The sequence below is a fragment of the Semicossyphus pulcher genome, unplaced genomic scaffold (genome assembly GCF_022749685.1).
Source record: "Semicossyphus pulcher isolate SPU_LCO1_2020_fin unplaced genomic scaffold, fSemPul1.0.p SCAF_6, whole genome shotgun sequence".
NCBI classification, from domain to species: Eukaryota; Metazoa; Chordata; class Actinopteri; order Labriformes; family Labridae; genus Semicossyphus; species Semicossyphus pulcher.
This window is the reverse complement of record NW_027211737.1, coordinates 27225310-27246242: the sequence shown is the minus strand read 5'-3', so window position 1 is coordinate 27246242 and position 20933 is coordinate 27225310. Positions and strand designations below refer to the sequence as shown.

The 20933-nt window shown below is 46.6% G+C and overlaps 1 protein-coding gene across 5 annotated transcripts in view; it reads right to left on the bottom strand.

Annotated features, from left to right (window-relative positions):
- The window catches only part of fbrsl1 (fibrosin-like 1), a 310850-nt gene that overhangs the window by 19164 nt on the left and 270753 nt on the right, over window positions 1-20933 (bottom strand). For all 5 annotated transcript variants that reach the window (XM_069682291.1, XM_069682292.1, XM_069682293.1 and 2 more), the window contains one exon: window positions 18300-18348. In XM_069682291.1, coding sequence (XP_069538392.1) covers window positions 18300-18348 — 49 coding nt within the window. The remainder of the gene's footprint in view (window positions 1-18299; window positions 18349-20933) is intronic.

The window sequence follows — 20933 nt, the reverse complement described above, 5'->3', positions numbered from 1 at the left end:
TCAATTGTGCTGTGAAGGGAGATCGTGGCCCCTTATCTTGGCCTCTCTGCCACCGCGCCTTCCTATCCTCCCTTCCTGATCTTTCGGGGGATTTGGGGAAACCACAGCGAGGCCCTCTGAACTCGACCACTTTGTCTTTACCATTCATCAGGGGTCTTTTCAGCAGACAAGAAGCTTTTCTAATCAGCATTCCACTGAACAACGACTTTTCATACTTAGGCTGTTGCAATTTAATGGCTGTAATTATATGCTGTTGTAGCAGGAGAATGAAAGTGGCGGTAAATGCGGCATCTCGACACCTTTCACATACAAAGAATCTCAAAGCACTTATGAATCTTAATGAAAAAGAAAAGACGGTTGACGATCTTCTACTTTGAGTTAAAAGAAAAGCAAAAACGGGCCACAAAGACAGTCTGAGCAGACGTGGTGCTACAGAGACAATAGCTGAAACCCTGCTATAGCTACTGAACTCATTAGAGCTGCCTGTGGTGGAATTCGTTTAAAGCACAGGAACATCACATGCATAGAAAAATAGGAGAAAGAAAGCGTTGGGAAAGAGAGCGATAGAGAAAAAGCTGCCCGATGGAGATGAAGCTCTCTAAGCGGCTCTAATCTACAGCTCTGATGCAGCAGTACTTCAGTCACACGGCTTACTAGCACCTCAATTAAAAAAGCTCCACGGGCACTCTTGACGGTAACAAAAAAAACGAGAAGAGCCGGGAGCCGCTGTCAAGCCAGTGAGAACTCGACATGCGGCCCACTAATGGAATATCCAGTCCCCATTAACAGCCTGCTTAATCTTTCAAGGATCCTAACACCCATAAAAAGACCAATAAAAAGGCAGGGCAGAGCTTTTATTTTTTTATTTGCTCAGCTCCCCCTCCCTCGCTCTTTGCGTTTAATGGGAGAACTGGGGCTGGCTAAAGTGTCACGATTTTCTAATGAATTCCGGGGTCCGGGCGTATATAGACCTCCTGATTTACAGGGGTCTGGGATTTGGATTAAACTGTCAGCCGGCCGTTGCTACAAACGAAAAGAGAAAGGGAAAGGCTGAAGGCGAAGACGGAGAGACGGACACATACAGACAAACAGGCGAAGAAGCAAATATCCACAGTCGAAATGTCGCCGGTGGGTGATGTTGCCGTGGCAACCTGTTCTTCCCAGACACAATGCGAGGCGAGCGATACTGAAGGAAGTCTCACTACGACCACTGTGAGATACAGAGGGGTTTCTCATACTAATGCAGGCGAGCCAGGGCCACAGCCAGCGCCGGGTTATCTTAATGATGATTCTAATGGGCTCTAATGGAGGCAGGGAGGTATCAGCTCAGACCAACGCATCCCTCATTAAAGTCACTGTGCGAGCAAACACACACACACACACACACACACACACACACACACAATAGACAAAGAAATGGTCACAGAAACGTGGACATATTAAGCACACATGAACACTGGAGCCACAGCGTCTTCATTATAATGACAAAGAGAGACAAATATATGTTTGTTGGAGAAAGAAAAATGGTTTATAATTTCAATTCTTTGTCTCAGACCTGATGACAATTCCTGCTTCTGTAAAAAAGGTCTGCACAATACAGTAAGACAAAAACAATACTGTGATGGCAACATGTCTGTGTGTTAAAGTGATAATGTCAAAGATTTTCCTTTAAATAAATGTCTGTTAAGTCTTTATCTATCGCCTAATGAGGTGACACAATGGCAATTGAGCCTATGGCCCACTAATGAAAGCCTTTGCATTTGCAGTGTAGTATTATTATGGACTGTCTGTGGCGACATTTGTGGAAGAAATAACAAGCGGCGCCCAGTTAGTGACGCGTTTTCCATCAGCCAGCAGTGGTTGGTCTGCCAGAGAGGGTAGGCGGAGCTAAGCGTCTGCTTTTCCGGTCTCTGCAAGTGTTGCAAGTAAACATTAATCTACTATGGCTGAACAAACAAAGAAGAGATCGATGACTACAGATACAACTTCAACAATAAGTGAAAATCCAAAGAAAAAGAAACAAATTTGACGCTCAGATGAAGCAAAAAGTCTGAAAAGGAAAGCGACCGTCAGCGAGGAAAATCAAGGCAGCCAACCGTGGACGTCGGGTTATCTGGGACGTTTACTCCTTTCTCAAGATTATAACTTTAAAGTTCCCACATCTATCTGCTGTTTTAGACTTCAGTTTGTAACTCGTCGTCTCTCCTGAATTACAGATGATTCCAAGTAGCAGAAGTGCTGATCATTTTCAACACAAGGTCTCCATCAAACACATTTCCCTCGCTCTTCTCTCCTTCCTCAGCCACTGTGCCAGCAAACCACAAGATGAATTAACTGAGGTTAGCTAAAGGCCATTCGAGGCTTCATCTGGCAAAATAGTGTGAATGCTTGGCCCATGTATCCAGGGCACGTTTTCATAGGTCAAATGTTCGCATGCTGATTCGTTATCGTGAGGCCTGTAAATAAAATGATTCTCTCATTTATTGTGTTTCAGGCAGCCTTTTACAGTGTTTTTATTAGGCATGTTATTCTCGTAATGATGATGAAAATAGCATTTATTGTGCAGCCCGACTGTTGAACACGCCAACGTTTTATGTGATTGCCCTTTAAACAGGAGGCGCTCGAGCTTCTTCAGCTGCAAACAGGTCGTCGAGAGTAGCGAGCGATACAAAGTGGAAAACTGTTCCGATGAACATTCTTACCAAATAGATATTTCTTCACAGTTTTTCTAAGTGTTTCAGGAGCAGCCATTTTAAGAGTAAACTTACACACAGTGATAACAGGCTGACAGGAGTGCCTCTCTGACACGTTACCTGAGGGCTAAATGTAGAAAGAAAAATCACTGCTCTTTTCTAAACACCATCCCTTCACCACAAAACTGCACAAATGTCATCCGGAGTTTCAAACATTTCAACAAACTGCCAAATCCGGCATTGTTTTGTTCTTCTTCTCCTCAGGACATGCAGCACACTTTCCCTGCAATCACACACTGAGGAAACAGTCGGCGAGCCACAGGCAGTCATGTGAAACAAATGCAAAACGAGTGTCTGCACAGAAATATGTGCTGTCATGAAGCCCTGTCCCGCAAACCTGAGCAGATGGTGTGAGTGAGTCAGGCAGGTTGGGGGGCAGCCTGCTGGTGGGGGGTGGCACCCCCCCAAAACACACACACACACACACACACCCCTCCCGATATCTGGGTTAGTGCACCAGGGGGACAGGGACAGTCCCTGGGGGTGTTGGCAGGTCTGCTCACCAGATGACATCTCATCCCAGTATTGATCTTTTTATAGTTGTCCCTGTGGCTCTGCTTACTCAGGGGAATTGAGCCGTGCCCTGTGTGCACGTGCCGGGGTTTGCAGCTTTATGCGGTGTGTGGTTGGAGGGGTGGAGCGAGGAGGGGCGCAGGGATTGAGGTAGCAGACGGACAACAGGCAGCTGGGATTTGCTGGTCATGACTGATGTGTCCAGTGGGGAGTCTAGGGTGAACACAGTGTCGCTACACAGCTGTTCCTGCCTGCAATATCCTTCACTCGTGACCCTGTTTGTCCCTGTGGAACATCTGGAGAGCTGGCACCGATCTGCTCCTATGTGGCCTTTACGCAGCCAGATGGCTCAGCTTGAAATGGCTTGGACCAGCCTGGAATGGCTCGGCCCTGAGCGGGACAATGACGGGCTGGTCGTCAACATCCGACAGTCATCAATAAAGAATAAGCTGGCTCCTCGCTGTGACCAGGATATCCCTCTAAAGCGAGGTCTGCTGATACACGACATGTCAGGAACACAAGAGCGCTGAAGGACAGCAGTGCACGCGTTTGCTGTCAACGCTTTGATTTTCAAAACTCCTGCCTTTTAAAAGGTTTCTCTCGGAAGCTTTCCTTAACTACTTCAGTTTAATCACACCTGGCTACCTGCAAATGGAGCAAACAAGCTCATGAATGAGACGAGAGCCCTAGAGAACGTTCACATTCGGCCTCCAACTAAAACCCTCAGCAGCTATGCCGTGAATGCAAATAAGTGTGTTACATAAATTACCTGCTCACTGCTGACATGAAGCCAGTGTATACAACAGCCAGGGAAATAGAACCTGTATGCAAAAAGCCTTTTCAGATTAGATACGAGGGTATGCAAATTCTCTCTGTGACAACGAGGGGTCAGGGGCTAAGAGAAGCTTAAGGCCACTGGGTGTTCTCATTTACTAGGCAAACACTGCGGTTCACTCCCTTCATGGCTTTGCCAAAGCAACAAACAGTCAGGGTAAAGATAAAATAGGAACATGAACAGACAGATATTTAAATAAAGCGGCGTATCTGTTGAAAGACGTTGGAGGATGCAGAGGTATGTGAGAACGCACGCTGCCTTGATCCGTCTCCCGCTGGCTGTGGTTGACAGAATATTCTGCTGCTCTTGACGGTTGAGCTCACAATGATTTGGTTTTTGTACCTCTCTAGACAAGCAATCTGCACAGAGCCAAGGCTTAGCTCACGAATGAATGACTGTGGAAGATGGCTATAACAGATACTGGCAGAAGGCAGGAAACCGCAGTCTTGCCAATCAACACTTCATTGCTGCGGGGTATCCAGTCATCAAAAAGGTGGGGAGAATTCAACAAAATTATTTGTACAAGAGGAACAGAAGGCCCGAGCAGCGTTGAATCATCGTGCTAATAATAAAATCATAGGAGAAATTTGCAATGACTTGCTTTTCCTCACACTATTTAATCTGCCTCGAGCATCTCCAAGCTGGTAACGAGGGGAGCCAAGGCGACGTTTCTGCAAATCACTCAGAGATGTTAATGGGGGAGTGGACGAGGAGAGGGCTGGCCAAGATAGCTAAAGAGTGGGGACAGCTGGCACGTTTCAATTATTTGTCTCTGTCTCTTCGCTGCAGCTGACAATAGGAGTGGATGGCTGCAGAACGGGGACGGGTGTTAAGCTGTAACACGTTTACAGTCAAAGCCTGAGCATAAATTGAGAACCTAATGTTCATTTCAGAGAGCTGGCAGCTCGAGCTGCGGGATGAATCAGTTTTTCCTACGCATGTCGTATCCCAATTCAAACAGCAGCCATATGGTGCGGGACACATATGCCATTCACCTCTCATGGCACATATGCCAGTGCTGTGGATGGGAAGCAAGTGACGCAGACATCCTAAAATCATAAAAGACAGACAGAGAGAGAAAAGGGTCTCAATGTTAACTGTGGTATCTTTTTAGTTCATACAAAGTCCAGTGGTGCTCCAAACACAATGTCACACCTTCAGTCACCCCTGTACAGTGCTGCAGAGAAGCAAAGCACCTCCACATGTGCACTTTCCTGTCCTTCCCCTGCAGACCTTTGTCCAGCAGAGCTCCTGAGCTCGGGGACGGCCATCAGCCTCAGCGTCTTACGAACACAGCCGGGTCATCCCAGGTCAGAGCCACTGTGCTCTCCTAAATAAAAGGGTAGACATCTTGGAACTTTCAACAGAAAAGCTCAAGTCTAATGGCTCCTCTGACGCGGCCCACCCTGCCAGCCTGGAATTTGACCCATTTCACTGTCACTGACCCATGACCGACCCCGGTGACCGCTCTTACCCTGAGGCCGCCGCGGACAGACAGCCAACAGGCAGGGAAAGGGAGGTGCCTTCTGAACTATATGGATGAATATTTGTTGAAAAGAAGGGGAGCCTTCAGGAGTTATTTGTGCAATGCTGCAAGCACTAGCCTTATCATTTCATTAATTAGCATGACACGCCTGCCTGATGGACTTGAACGCCGCAGCAGCAGCTGTCTCAATTGATTACGGCAGTGGACGTGGTGCTGCAATTATCGAGGTGACTGGAGACAACGCCTGCCACTTCTAATAAAGGACTTAACTCCTGCTTCCCACATCACAGCACAGCGGTGGGAGGACAGTGGCGGCCTCCCTGTGTCTCCCATACCTTTAAGACCTTTTCAGAGTCTCTCTGTGGGCAGCCGTGGAGCTCAGTGTGGGCTGTAGCTCTCGAGCAGCGTGTCAGCTTTACTTAAGCTCGCATAACGCATGAACAGCAGCACTTTGGTGCCCCACAGGAAAGCATCCTCTATTAGCCCACCAGCTGGCTCCACGGAGAATGGAAGGAAAGGAGGGAGGAAAGAAAGAGAAAGAATGAGATGTAAGAGACACAAAGACGGGGAGCTTTTCGCCAGGAAGCTTCAAGTCCGAGCAGAAATGGAGGCAGTGAGCGCTCAGCAATGTAAACAGAGGCCCTGCTTTCCAGCCTCATTTCATGTATGAACATGCATGCAGCCCACATGCCTCTAAGTGGATATAATATTATCTTTCAGTGCCAAACTGATTACTTCTCAATGGAAGGGAAATGGCTGGGTGAAAATCCTTCAACAAATCCTAAGTGGCATGACAGTGGGCTGAAAGAGCCTGCGTGTTTTTCTTTTCTTCCTCCTCCATCTCCATTTTCACTCCCCACTCAGAAAGCAAAGCAACAATCGGAGGCTGACAGCTCCTAACCGCTCGCCATACCTCATTCATTGTTTTGACATGTGCAGCTTTTGTTATTTAGTGCCGTGAAAGGCGTAGGACAAACATCTTTTCCGACGTATCATATTTCCTCAAGTGTTTTGCAGATGCAGAGTATTACAAGCTGCAGTTAAGGCTAAGAATTGCCTGTGCTTCTCACCTGCTTCATGTAAACACAGCAGCCGTTTTCATGATGTCAATAAAACCCTCTGACAGCTCAGAATGCTGAGGCAGCGAGCTTCTCCAAGTGCTGGATATATCTATAGGTAGCAACGGCTAAAAACAAATATCTCTTCATCAACAGCTGCCAGAGAGTGACACCATCAATCAACCCAAACATTTCTGGTTCTCTTCTTGTCATGCTTACATGCTAAAGCATCCTGTTACTACAGGCCGCGGCTGCTGAAGAACTGTGGTGATCAAAGCTCCGACACTCAAAGATTATGTTTTACATTACAGCATGCCACAGGAATTTCAATCTTCAGGGCCGAACATATCAAACTAAAAGCAATCTGTTTTCTCAAGTATCTGCAACCACAGTAGCCTGTGCATTTTAACTCTTGATTTTCCTCGCTGACGGTCACTTTCCTTTTCAGACTGTTTGCTTCATCTGAGCTTCGACTTTGTTTTTCTTTGGATTTTCACTTCTTTTTGAAGTTGTATCTGTAGTCATCGATCTTTTCTTTGTTTGTTCAGCCATAGTAGATTACTGTTTACTCGCAACACTTGCAGAGAGCGGAAAAGCAGCCGCTTAGCTCCACCTACCCTCTCTAGCAGACCAACCACTGCTGGGTGATGGAAAACGTGTCACTAACTGGGCGCCACAGACACCCAGTCTGTAATACTGCAAATGCAAATGCTTTCAACAGTGGGCCATAGGCTCAGTCACCATTGTGTTACCTCATTCTGCGATAGACAGAGACTTAACCGACTTTTATTTAAATGAAAATCTTTAAAATTACTTTAACGTTAGTAGTCAGTAGTAAGTCTGCAAAAATTACGATGACGGTTACAGCTGGCTCGCGCATCGCCAAAGTGGTTGCCATAGGTTTCACATAATGATATGCATATCATCACCCCGTCCATTAACAGGATTGGCTCTTTAGGTTTGTGACGTCTCAAACCTGCCAATCTGAAAACGTGTTGTTCAGCCTGTCCTTGGTACACTGCAGTTTAAAAGCAGTCAGGCCCAGCCGTGGAGATGACAGCTCATGTTGTCCCTGATATGTCTTGTAGCACATGAAGAACACCACATGGAGATTGTTACAAGGTTAAACACTGGATTTTCTCTGAAGGGGGGCTTTAATATAAACTAAATTCAATATAAAAAACAGATCACATCCAGTATTTTCCACATTAGCTTGGTAAGTGACTTCATTATTATTTGATTATGAAAATCATTGATACATTTTTATTAATCAGTCTAATAATTTTTAATTAATATTAACTCGTCATGCAAGTTTATTCCTTATTAACCATTTTAACTCCTATTTAACACATAGAGTGTCTCTGAATGATCTACAGTGTGTGTGAAATTTCCCCCACAGGGAGGCTGGATGGAGCAGGATAAGATCTCAGTGAACTCTTTGTCTAAAGATAGCACCCCAGAGTGCATTAAAGTGCTTACGCTTAAGTTGCACATATCTGCGGCCCCCCCAGGGAAGCACACTGTCCGGTATAGACACACTGATGTAATCAATGCCTCTTCCATAGGAGGATCCTGCTGCTGAGCTGCTCCTGGGGTGCTGCTGGGTAATTAGGCTTACAGATGGCGACCCAGCAGCTGCTGAAGACTACACTAGAGCTGCGCCTGCTAATGGCTACATGCCAGGAAAACAATGTTCTTATGAGCTACAAGTCTTTCTGCAGTCAGAGCTTGTAATATCTGAAGGTCGACTTTCTTTAAAACAAATCTTGGACTAGTCTGAGTTTTCTCTTGTTTGGGAGGGTGATGATTTAGGCTGATGACACACTTAGAGGGCTGAGGTGGAGATGTTTGAAATAGCTTTCAATAGAGAGCTTAGCGAGACAAAAACACACAGAAGCCTCCTCAAAATCACCGCCCGCCCTCTCCCAACAACCGTGTTCTCCACCAACGCCAAAAAGAATGACAATTGGAGGGTGTATCAGGTTCGCAAACATTTGCCGTCCTTCCTTGCACCCCATTTATCATTCTTGATTAGAGAGAGGGGACCTGACAGAGAAAGAGTGATAAAGTGACCCAGACTGGAGGAGAAAGGTTAGTTAATAAGGCAGAGGAGAGCCGACAGGGAGCAGAGGGCAGGGAGTTGTGTCAGGGAGACTAATGGAAACAAGGCCCGGATCCCGACCTGTGGGGCTGCTGCTAACTAAAACCCACCATTGTCTGCCCCCATCTCCTCTGAGCCCTCACTACACATACAGACACACACAGGGGTAAGGAATCTGGGTCTAGCCTCCTCGAGCCGCAGTGGACAAGGAACATTAGCAACAGCCTTCACGTTTTCAGGGCTGTTATGAGCTGCCGTATTTCACTGTGGCGTTCCAAGTGCAGCGAGTGAAGAATTGATTTGTTTGGAGTGTGAAGGCGGCGTGTCAGTTTGGGGAAATGTGTGAATGTGAGTATGTCTGTGAGGAGGGGGGGGGGGGTACACGGTGAAACAGGAGCAAAATTGGACTCTGAAACGAGCCAAATCGCTCGTGAGATGAAACAGACTACACCAGGAAGAAAAAACAAAACAACACAAGGCCCAAGAAAAGTGTCGAGCGAGGCAGGCTGGCACAAAGGCAGGAAAGAGAAACAAAACAAAACAAACACACTTTTCTTTCTGCTCGACATATTTCAGACTGCAGATGACAAAACAACAGTGAAAGAGTTAGAGGAATCAAAATCAAACCGCCAAGTGTGTCTGACTGTTTCATGAATCCGTGTCGAAGCGGAGGCTCCACACCACATCAAACCCTGTAAATTCTCCTGAAAGCCTCCGCGCTCGCTTTAGCAGCCGGCGCTTAGATTATTGTGTGCAGCTAAAAGGTAAGTGCTGGGAGTGTCACACTTGAGAGTGTGTTTTAAGCACCATAAAGTATCAAGACCCAGATGGCTCATCCTCCCTGAAAAACATGTCCACTCTAGCTCGGCTGCAGTCGCACCTGCTCCCAGGATTAGGTCAGTGCTACGCCAATCCAGCAGACTAATACAGTGTGCCTCAGCTGATAAGGAGGCCGGGGCTCTTCGGCACATGCCCTGCACTTAACAGTTGATGAATCAATACCTGTATCATTAGTGATAGCGATAGCCATATATAGATCTTTCACAAAAACACAGGGCGGCACAATTTTGATGGAATTCGTCACCGTTACGCTTCAACAGATGTGGTCTTTGTTCGGTCGATATCAGCGCTGATTGTTCTGGACTGGAGTGGTTTTGGTTATACGACCCAATATGTTTGAAAAGGCCCAATTTGGGTTTGAGGCTTTGTAAATAAAAAGTGCATTATATGGAGGTGGAAAAGGCAAATATCAGCATGACCATATATAAGTCTAACCCTGGTCGATAGTGCTGATAGTCCTCTGTACACACTTCTCTATGGGTCATGTGGCATTGGAGCGATTTCTCTCGCTCCTTCCCAAAGCAAACAACAGAGAAGTCCCAGTCCTGCTGCTCGACCCTCAACGCAGCAGCACTAACCTAACAGCCAGGGAGGCTGGAGCCCATGCTCTGCTGAATGGGGTTTTTACAGTCAGTCAGAGGCCATTAGGGGCCCCACCACCAGGGCCCAGTGCAGGGAATTCACCGGTAGCCAAAAACAACAGCCAAACAGATGACCGCTTGAGTATTGGAGGAGACCACACTGTGCTTTCTCCTTTTTTTTCAAACCTTCACTGAAATGGCCAAAATGCAGGCAAAAGGTCCCAGTGTATCACCGCCTGTCTCTTCACAAACACTGGCACAATTAACGGCATTCATGGCCGGTGAAATACAGGACCGAACACAAGCCCTTCCTCAGCAGTGTGTCCGGTTACTGCTCTCACCGTGTGTTGAGTTCAAGGCTAATAGCTTGGCTGTGTCACAAACCCCTGCAAACCCAGCCCTCTGTCAAACATACTGCACTGGTTCCAACGCGTGGTATTGCTTTTAGACTCTGAAAAGCCACTGACAGAAACATGGATGCTTGTATGCTAACATTGGAGAGGGAAAAAGCTTAGAAATACAGAACAAACATTAAAAGCAGAGCAGACCACCCATCTGGAAATATTTGGAAAATTCTTTCTAAAGCAGGCTGATATTTCTGTTTTATTTGGGGTTTTGTTTCCTGGGTTCACCTCCTCGCTCAAGAATCCCCTCTCACATTCTTCTAATGCATGGATGTCCTGCTCCGTCATGGGATCTGAAGCATTTTACATCCTTTCTGTTTTTGGCTGTGGTTTCCCCGTCTTTACAAGTCTTTGTGAACTGCTTCCCAAAACGTCCAATCCATTACAAGCATGTTTGTAATATCCATCTAGGCTGATGACTGTCCCCTTGCCAGCAATTGTACATTATCCAAGCATCGTGTTTGGCCACAATCGCCTACCATCTGGCTTCGTCAACGAGCGTTACAGCCTCATCTGCAAACAACATTGGCTCTGAACCGCTCAACGCAGATGAGCTTAAAACGCACATAGCGGGGAACTGGGATCTTCAAACAAACGCAGGGCGGGGGGGAAAACCCCCTCTCGCTGGCAGACGGACCGGAGCTTGGAATAAAGGATTAAAAACAAGAAAACCTGCAAGTGATCACAAGCGACACGCTTTACATCTCAGGCCTGACAGCAGTGATAAGAGGCTGGTCATGTATTCTCCCAAGTAAACAATGAAAATGCCTTCCACACTGCAGCTGGCTGCGTCTCCATTGGACGAGAAGGAGGATTAAGATTAGACAGAAGATGTGATGAGAGCTACTGCTCTCTAGAGTTATCCTTTCTAAATACTTCCCTTCATCCCCTGTAAAAAACAAAAGCCAAAAAACAAGCAGCCTTCATCCATTCTAGCTAACGGTGCTTTCCTGTAGGGATGGGTGTCAACCTGTGTTTCACAAGTTGGTCAGCTAACCGCAGGGGCTGCAGCTTATCCGCCAGAAAGCTTTTCACTTGTCAGGGAGCCTCTGATTTCCTCACTCGCTGGTGAAGCTTCAACTCCCCACTCACAGCAAAGACCTTTGGTTTACAGAGAAGCAGTTAGCGAACCAGACCTCAGTAAAAGTACCGCCAAGAGGGGCCGGGTTCAGCCTGCAGCTTTGCTGTCAAAGGGATTTGTTTGCTTGTATAAGTCTTTTATTGAATTATCTTTTCTCTGGAATTCGAGGCCCACTGAGCTGAGCCAAGAAACACATCACATAAAATAATATCGTAACCCTTTGTCTTGATGACAGTAATCCTGTTACCTAGATTAAGCATTGGGAATGACTTCTCTCTGATATTTGCTTGCAGTAGATGGCTGCACAGATAGAGATATCAGCTGAGGTGTACAGTAAGTGTCGCCACGGGGTCAAGGCATCAGGAGGAACTCACATGCGCCTTTTTGTAATCGTGGTGAGTGATGCTGCTGATGGGGAGGTCGTTAAGGAGAATCATGTGCATGAAAAGGCCGGGATGGCAGCGAGCTGGCATCTTTTAACCTGAACTGAGAAGCATTTAAAGCCTCAGGGGAGCGCTGGCCTCTGTTGTGTACAGGAGGGTCTGAGGCTGCACAGTAATGCTCAGGATTGAATTGATTTCATACTGAGCATTTCTCTTTGATTTTGTCTTACCAGCCTTAACAGTAAGATGGCAAGCACAGCTCAGGGATGAGAGACCTTGGACGTTACCAACTGAAGATATATAGTCAAAGTGCAGCAGCCAAAACTCTGTTCATGCCCCTGCAACTGCTCCTGAAAGCCCCTCGTGGCCTCTAGTGATTTTGTAATTGCTCCCTCTCTACAGCTCAAGCTGAATCCATATTCAGTCAATGAACACAGAGACACACAATGGAGCCTAATCACACAGCCTTCAATGTGACTCCCATATCCTGTCACAATAGCTGATCACCACCCACAGGCTCGCTGACACAGATGACAGGGACTGATGGGACTGACTGACAGGTGTCAAGCATCCTGACATGTACTGGCTAACACAGACAGGAGGGAGATATAAACTGACTATCAAGCAGAGTTTCCGTTTTGAAGACTGAACCGGCAGCGACCCGGTACTTTAAACAGAGGCTCACTTAATATTTCATGCACACCGGGCTCTCTGCACAGCGCACACACTTCTCTAATGGGCATAATAGAGCTCTAAAGGCGCCACAGAGTGCACACGGGGATAGCATGACATATTAGGACTGATTTTACAAGCCAGCTAATTGCCGTGCACAGAAACCAGGAGTGTCTTTGCAAACAGGCGGTTTGTAAGAGCTGCTTCAGTCTGACATCACTTCCTGCATCATAAAAAAACACAAACAATTCCCTTCAGTCAGCGTTGGCCAAGGTGCCAGGCCAAAGAGGGATTGTGGGTAATGTGGCTCAGGCCTGACTGCCTGCTACTCTATATAAATAATACATGACAATGTAATCGTAATTTAAAACGCTATAAATATTGAAGAAGAATTAAAATAATTTATGGAACAGCGCGGTGTAACAGGATGTGTGTGTGGGAGTGTTTTGTCTCCTCTCACTCCTCTCTCGCAGCGTACGGTGAAACGATGGGCAGCAGCAGTGCAGGCTGGGAATTCTGTAATTGCTTTTTCTGTCCCTGAAGCAGGCCTTCCTGCTTTAAATCAAAAAAGGCAATCTCTGTCAGTAATGGCTCAATTAATAATTAAACACGTGTCTTATCTCCGCCGAGCTCCCCCTATTTATTTTCATCTCTCCGACAGGGACGGCTGCACAAACAGCATTAGCACTATCAATAAAGGGAGCATTAATATCAGCCCTTTCTCCAAAAACAAATCAACCGGCTCATAAGCTGTCCTGTGTGTGTGAGCAGTAATAACCCAAATATTAATAAAGAAACAAGACATATTTTTGATTTTCTCAAATTTCTCCAAAGTGTTTTCCTCCCAGCTGAACGTGTTAGCTAACCCATCTGTTTCTGCTGCTCTGCTGTGAGGTTGTACCTTTTTAATATTTTAATTCAATCAGGGGAACGCGTGAGCTCCTGTTAAAGCTCAGTAATAAGCGAGCAAAGAATAGTTTCCTTTTTAGCAATAAAAACAAGCAACCTCGGGCCTCTTTTTGCTCATAGTGTGCCTGTCATACCGCAACACACCAGAGCTCGACAGTAAAAGCTGTGTCGATACAGGGACATCCTGATAAAGCAAGCACGCTCTGTACGCTGCCTGGACTTTGTCAAACCAATCACACGACGTACTGCAGATGAGCTACAGCAGGCTTAGATTCCACAGCGGTGATGGCTGCTTTCATTTCCAGCCCTTGCTAATCTGGCTGTGTGAAGCCTCTGCAGCCCTTGTGTTTTTCCAACAACATGTCTGCACGCCAGCCAGAAAGCCACACTCTCCATCTACCTCCACTCTGTCCTGATTGGACGGCAGCGAAAAGCTGATTTGTTGGTCGGAGGGTCAACCTCCATTCATTATTTAATGGGTGAGAGGCTGCAAACAGTCGGGCCGGCCGCAGAGGTTAGTAATACATTACAGTGACCTGGCCAGAGGAGAGCTGCCTGGACGAATACAAACACGCTCGCTCATCTACTTCACTATGCCGCCGCTGCCCTCAATCCCCCCTGCCCCTGACCTTGCCTCTCCCTTTCCAATCTCCATCCGTCCTGCCTTCTCTGGCATCCAGCAGGTGAGGCTGTGTTTCATTTGCTGTAGCTTGCAGTGCAGGAGCAGGAGCCTGGCCCAGGTAACACTAGGAGGAGGAGGAGGAAGAGGAGGAGGAGGAGGAGGAGGAGGAGGAGGAGGAGGCCCTAGTTCTTTTATTGACATGCAGCAAACAGCAGTGGCGGAACAAAGGCCACTCAGCACCTATTGAGAGAGCAGGCCTACAGACAGGGTGGTTGATTAGCGATTCGACACGGGGACCCTGGACTGTGTAGCACATAATGAGAGCTTAGGGAGCGAGCCATGAGCCGATGGGGGAAGGAGGTAAGGGGGGAGGCAAGCAGAGGTTGAAAGAGGGGAGAGGAGGGGTCCTACCATAAGGAATTGATTTCCAACAATAACAGATTGATATATGAGTGAAAAGACTCCATAGGAAAAAAAAACAAGGGTATGGGCAGATCCTAAATCCGTAAGCTACGGCATTGGTAATGTGTTTATATATAAACAGTTAGAGGATAAGCCCTAAATCCACCGCCAAGCTAAATGGTTTATGCATCTTTTTTGTTTGTTTACTTCTGTGTCAATTAAGCAAATTGGTCCGACATCCCTGACGAGCAGGAGAACCGAAGTGAGTGGATTTTAAATTCACATCCAAAAGCTTCCATCTCCCTGAGCACCACAGTAACCCTGTCTTCACCTTTCATGTGGCCTCAGAGAGATGTTAACAGAGTCAGATGTGCATGATGGGAGCTGTGTGTGTGCTTTTTTTCTCCTCCTCTTCGTCTGCACGCTCTCTCCTTCCTTTGTTCCACTGGTCTAATCCAGTATGTGTGGGCCGGTAAGTTTAATGGAAACAATTTATTAAGTCCGGCTTAAAATGCCATCTGCAGCTAAGCCTCCCAAAGCCGCTAAGCTCCTGGTTTCGCCCCGGAGCTTGCTGTGTTCACGCTTACTGTAATGCTCTGTTTAAAATGAGCACAACGGGTCAAAATTAATCAGGATTACAAGGGCACAAATCCACTTCAGAAATGGGTTTTCTACCAATCTTTTTCTCGCTATCCCAAGATGCCCCAGGTTTGTCTTGTGGACCGCACACAACACGGGTAACACTCGCACAACGGCAGGTAGCACCTCGCTAGCACACCACGACATGAGCGAGAACAAAGGGGCAGTTAAAGACTAGACCTGCTCCTCCAGAACCCACATATCAGCATTCAGCACAGTCACTGCAGATTCCAGAGTGTTCTTCTCAGATATTTCTAGCTGGTGACAGCTAGGTGATAACTCTTCACTTCTTCCATAGGCGCAGCCCTGTGAAATGTTATAAGAGGGCCCTGTTTATCTGTGCTCTGAGGAGGTGCCTGGTACATGCTCAGCAGCTACATTTAGCTCCTCATTCGCCTTCAAGCAAGTGACAACAGTCAACTCTGACCTGCGATTCAATAAGAGAAGCCCTGAGAGGAGCACAAGCCTTCACAGCGCTTTTACTTAAACATGCCATCCTCCAGGAAATCAATAATTTGCAGGAGGTTTAAGACAGGAAATAAACAAAAACCAATAGCTGTTAGATAATGTTTGCCCTGTGCTGTTCCTTCCTACCTCATCACCACCAACACAGACAGACACTCAGCTCAGCTTGTGCCAGCTCTCGGCTCGAAACATCCAAAGACAATTGCACAGTGCGCACCGTGTTATTACAGATACTATTAGCCGGGGCTATTATCAGCACTGTTATCTTGCATCTATAACAGGTTGTCAACAGACTAGTGATAGAGATGACGAAAGTAAATATGAGCGAAAGAAGGCAAGTGTGTCTGGGTTTTGCCCAAAACCATGTTTTGTGTGCATAATTACAGCGCGCTTCCTTCGCTGATTACAATGTTGGTCTGTCCTCTCCTCTATTAATCCTGAACCGTTTCATTAACATGACAGACTGCGGGCCCGTGTGCAATTAGGACTAAACCTCAACTGTTTGTAGCCGTAACTGCTCACCAAAATAAGGTTCAGAAAGGAGTCAGTGTTGAAAAGCCAGGAAGAGGCGAAAGAAACAACACTCGTTACCTAGAGAAATGTACAAGCCAAACATCAGCACAGCATTATATATTTATGTGTGCCATAATGTGTGTGTGTGTGCATCTGTCTGAGTGTCTCCCAGCCAACAGCTCAACAGGCCTGGTGATCAGAGGAAAGCGGGCTTTTCATTGGTCCCACAGGACTGTGAGCGAGACCGGTAATGGGACACATACGCTGCATTCTAAACCAGAGGAAAACAGCCTGTGGGCTGCTCTGTATTACACACACACACACACACATTATACACACAGAAAAACCAGTCTAGGCCAAAAACAAACACTGTCTTAGAATCCATTACAGCACAGAACAACATTGGAATGGGAGAGGAGAGGCGGCTGGTGGCAGATCTGCACATGTAGCGTGATAACTTCTCCTTCCTCATCGACACCAAATCACTTCATCAAAGTGCTGATTTCTCTTCCGCCTCACCCTCTCTGACCCCTTATTCTAATCCAGTGCCCTTCTTCTGCATTAGTTTTCCCCCAAACAGGATCTAGTTGATCTGTGTGACAATCAGGAGTGACTCTGATTGGATTAGCTGGATGTAATTCCACAGTCCTAATCCTCAGCCCTGTGTGCACATTAGCAACATGCACAGAGGCCTTCCTTTGCAGCCGACATGGACGAGGTGTTTGTGTAATGTTTGTAAAAACAAAAGCTATGTCTGTATATGTGCCCGTACTATAGCGGTGTGTTTATATGCAGCCATGCTCTGTACAGGCATGCAGGGAAAATAAGTCAACACTGACAGATGACAACAGCAGCGGTCCAGCTGCCCGGTGGAGAATAGATGGAGTCTGACGCGGTCTAGTTGTTCTCTAAACCACGCAAGTCTGGAAGTCATTGTCATTGTGAACGCTGGTTTCATGAGGCCGCCGGCGGTCACAGGTCATCTACATCACACAGCCGGCAGGCCGAGTTTCTCTCCTCCTTGTCAGCTACGCTTTTCCACTCAGCGGCGGAAGCTACTCCGCTAAACCAAACAACACCCTTCACAGGTTGTTGAGAGGGAATCTAGCTCTCACAGCTGATGTTCTGATGTGAGCGAAATAAAGGTAAACAAAAAGCAACAACATGTGATTATAAAAAGGATCAATATTACACTAGAAATCTACTAGGGTGACTCACCTATGTGTCCAGTGTGTCCTGCAGACATGCACCCCCAAACCCCCCTCAGAAGGACATACTTTACGCTGTTCTGATTTAGGCCTCCTTCACCCTGTGCTTGTTTTTAATGGCCCAGCCTCCTGGTTCCTGCCCTGAGGGGATGTGGTCTGCATGCTGCTATCTGTCACTAGTAGGCTGATCGTGCCCCTCTTTCCCCCCTCTGCCTCCCTGCATCCACAACTTGTCACCTTTCTCCCTGCTCTGACCTGCCAAGCATCATTGCGAAGTCTGGATAAACAGGTGCAGCTCACATCGCATCGATGCACATTTGGTAGACACTTGTCGATGTATGAGTTTGGACACACATGGACGCAAGAAATGAGCTCATGCAAAAACACTGAAAGCAAAGGCCTTATAACTCACATATGTGCATGAACACACACACAGTAACACACACACACACACAGGGTTTGGGATGTCTGGGGGGCTGACAAAGCTCTTTCTCTCTCTTTCCTTTGGCATCCATTATGGTCCAGGCCTGCTGTCAGAGAGCTTGTATCGCCTGAGGGAAGTTCCCATTTGTGGGAGCATGTGGCAGGGAGGCTCTAAATCCCCTCTAATGAACCAATATGTAGGAGGGCTAAGCCTTTGGTGGGGTCGTCCAAGAAACGCCACTCCGCACCCAGGCAAAAATGTATGCATATGTAGTCACCAGACCTTGTTAATGTCTGCTGACATTTAAATCTGAATGGGAGCGACAGGATTAGAGTCGAGGAGATTTGGGCCAGTTGTTGTTGTGAGCATGAATGAGGCAGAGGAGGAGAGAAAACAGAGCGGGCTCTTACCTTTGGGTGTGGTGGGCGAAAAGAGCTTCTCTGATCCTACATCAGACACCTGGAAAAACAAGAAGACAGACATTTAGTGGGTTTGTCTAATGAGCTGAATCTGGCGCATTTTTGTGGAAAACCTCATATAATTAAAGGTTATTCATCAAAAATAATGCAGGCACTGCCACATTCTGTCTGCCCCGTAAAAAGGCTTATTCAGCCACTAATGTGGCCACGAGTCCAGCTGCCACACTCAGCATTAAGCAGCCAATCAAAGACAGCCGACGAGAAGAGCTCTCCCTGTACCTGATGGTGCATGTCTGGCTTTTCGAGGTAACATTAGGTGGCACTGTTGTGCCACCTGAAAACTCTGAAAGAAATGCTGTCAAAGATGAAGGAAGTCAGTGAGGTGGCTATGCAGCATTAGAGCACAAAGGCTCCTGCATACATGCTGCCGCTCAGACGTGACATTTTGCTCTGCAGTATTTGGAATGGAATCTCATGAATAGAGAGTTCACTGTAAAAACAAGTCCAACATCAAAAACAACATTAGCCCAGACTGGACGTAAACAGAGGATCCGACAACATTTGTTTGGTCTAAAACCAAAGTTACTGATTTGACTGATGTTGTTTCCAGTGAGCAGAGAAAACCTGATTACTTGAAGGACCTCGCTATGAAGTGATAATAGACACTGAGGTATTTTTCTCCCTGCTTTAGATGGATATGCAGGTTCTGGAAAGCTCCACCTGAGTCAAAACACACCATACATTTACAAAAAGAAACATGCTAACTGCCCCGATGTGACATTTGACAGAAAAGCAGTAAATCCACACATAATCTGTTACAGTGCATGATAGCAAAGCAAAACGTCTGTGTGTTTGGAAAATAATATGAACGATCCACATCGGCCTCAGCCTGTTATATCAGCCCATATAGGGGGTTTTGTTTTAAGCCTTGATTTCTCTCTGCTTTAGATCCTCTCATCCCGGTTCTGCACACTTGTAAAAAGCTGCAAGAGCCGAGCATATGTTCCTACCAAAGGGCCTGAGTGTCCTTAACTGCCATGCTTGTATTTTATGCGGCACAAAGGGAGCATATGTAAAGAATGAACAGTGAATCAGAGCGAGTGCAAGAGAGACAGAGAGAAAAGGAGAAAGCAAACGATTTCGTAAACACAGATGGCTGTCCTTGGCATCCGCGTTACTTCTTCACAAGTGTTTTGAGGACGTCCTCTTCTTTCCAAGACCTCCCTATTCCTTCTTCGCTGCCACTGTGTTACTGTTCTCCGCAGTGTTTGTCTGTCTGTGCTTGATGTCTCGTCTCAGCGCTAACCACAACAACGCAGAGGGAAAGGCTCTATTAACGATTTGCTGTTTTCACAGAGGCCGTAAAAAATACAGGAAGAAACATAATGAAAGACGATAAAGCCGACGAATAGTTTCGCATTAAAAATAATTAACCGTAGATAATAAACACTGCAGAATAGTCAATACACATAATATTTAATATTAACAGTGTCATTTTTGGGAAGACCTTCATCTTTTACAGCCTTTGCAACACTTCACACCTCTTTAGTTTGGTCTTTTAAGGACAGCAAACGCTCGGCTACACAGAGCTGTTTCCGGTCTCCTCTTACAGTAGACTATAGAGCAAAGACAGAGTGTTGTGCATTGCCCTCTCTCAGTCTCCCAGAACCTGGGCGCCAGGCTACAACACAGGCTCTTTGTTAGCTTTGGACGACATTAAACGCTCCAGTACCAAGCCTCAGCACAGCGGCAGCACAACCTCAGCCTTGAATCACGGCCCCGGAGGCCCAGGAAGAAAAATATGGGCTCAGGATGAAATGAAGCATGTCAAATGGACACGGGAGCTGGCTCAGGGACTTGCTTAGTGTGGCACGGGGTCACAAAAGCAAAAAAAGACAGGGTAGGTCATGCCATAATTCACTGTAACAGTTCAAACAATTCTTATGAGCAGAGCGGTTATCCAGAGAGCGAGGCAGACATAATGTTCCAGAGAAAGAGAACAGAAAATGCTGTGTTTACCGAGTGCCAAGACAACCCACTTCTCCTTATTCTTATTCTGGCCATTTGAGTGTGCACTGAGCTGTTTTATATTCCAAATGTATTCCAAGGAACATCAACAACCAATATTTAGGCTTTAATGCTGTGTTTTGCACCTGCCAAGTCTGCATGAGTCAGTCGTATAATCCACAATTACAAGGCCGGCTTACAAAAGCACTTCTTTAAAAGGCATGTCAAAGCACAGCCCTGATTTGACTTGCTGTTGTTTTTGTAGAACTTTCTGGGTTTCGCTGGTCAAGTTGACATTTTTTCACGGGGCTGTGCTGCTGGCAGTCTGAGCCGCCTGCGGTTGTGGTGTGCAGAGGTCATGTATAACAAATTCTTCACACTCTCTTTGTTGAGGCAACCCTGGCTGCCATTAAAAACAGACGGGGAAAGACGAGACAGAGGGAAAATATATATAGAGAAAGAGAGACAGACAAAGAAAAAAAGAGGAGCAAAGGCCAGGTTTTCCAAAGGAAACAGGGAAATTTAACCATTTAAAAAAAGTAATGGGGGAAATTCAAGCCACATTGCCTGGGAGCCAAAAGCCCTTGGAGCGGGCCGCAGGAAGCCTGACCTTTGAGG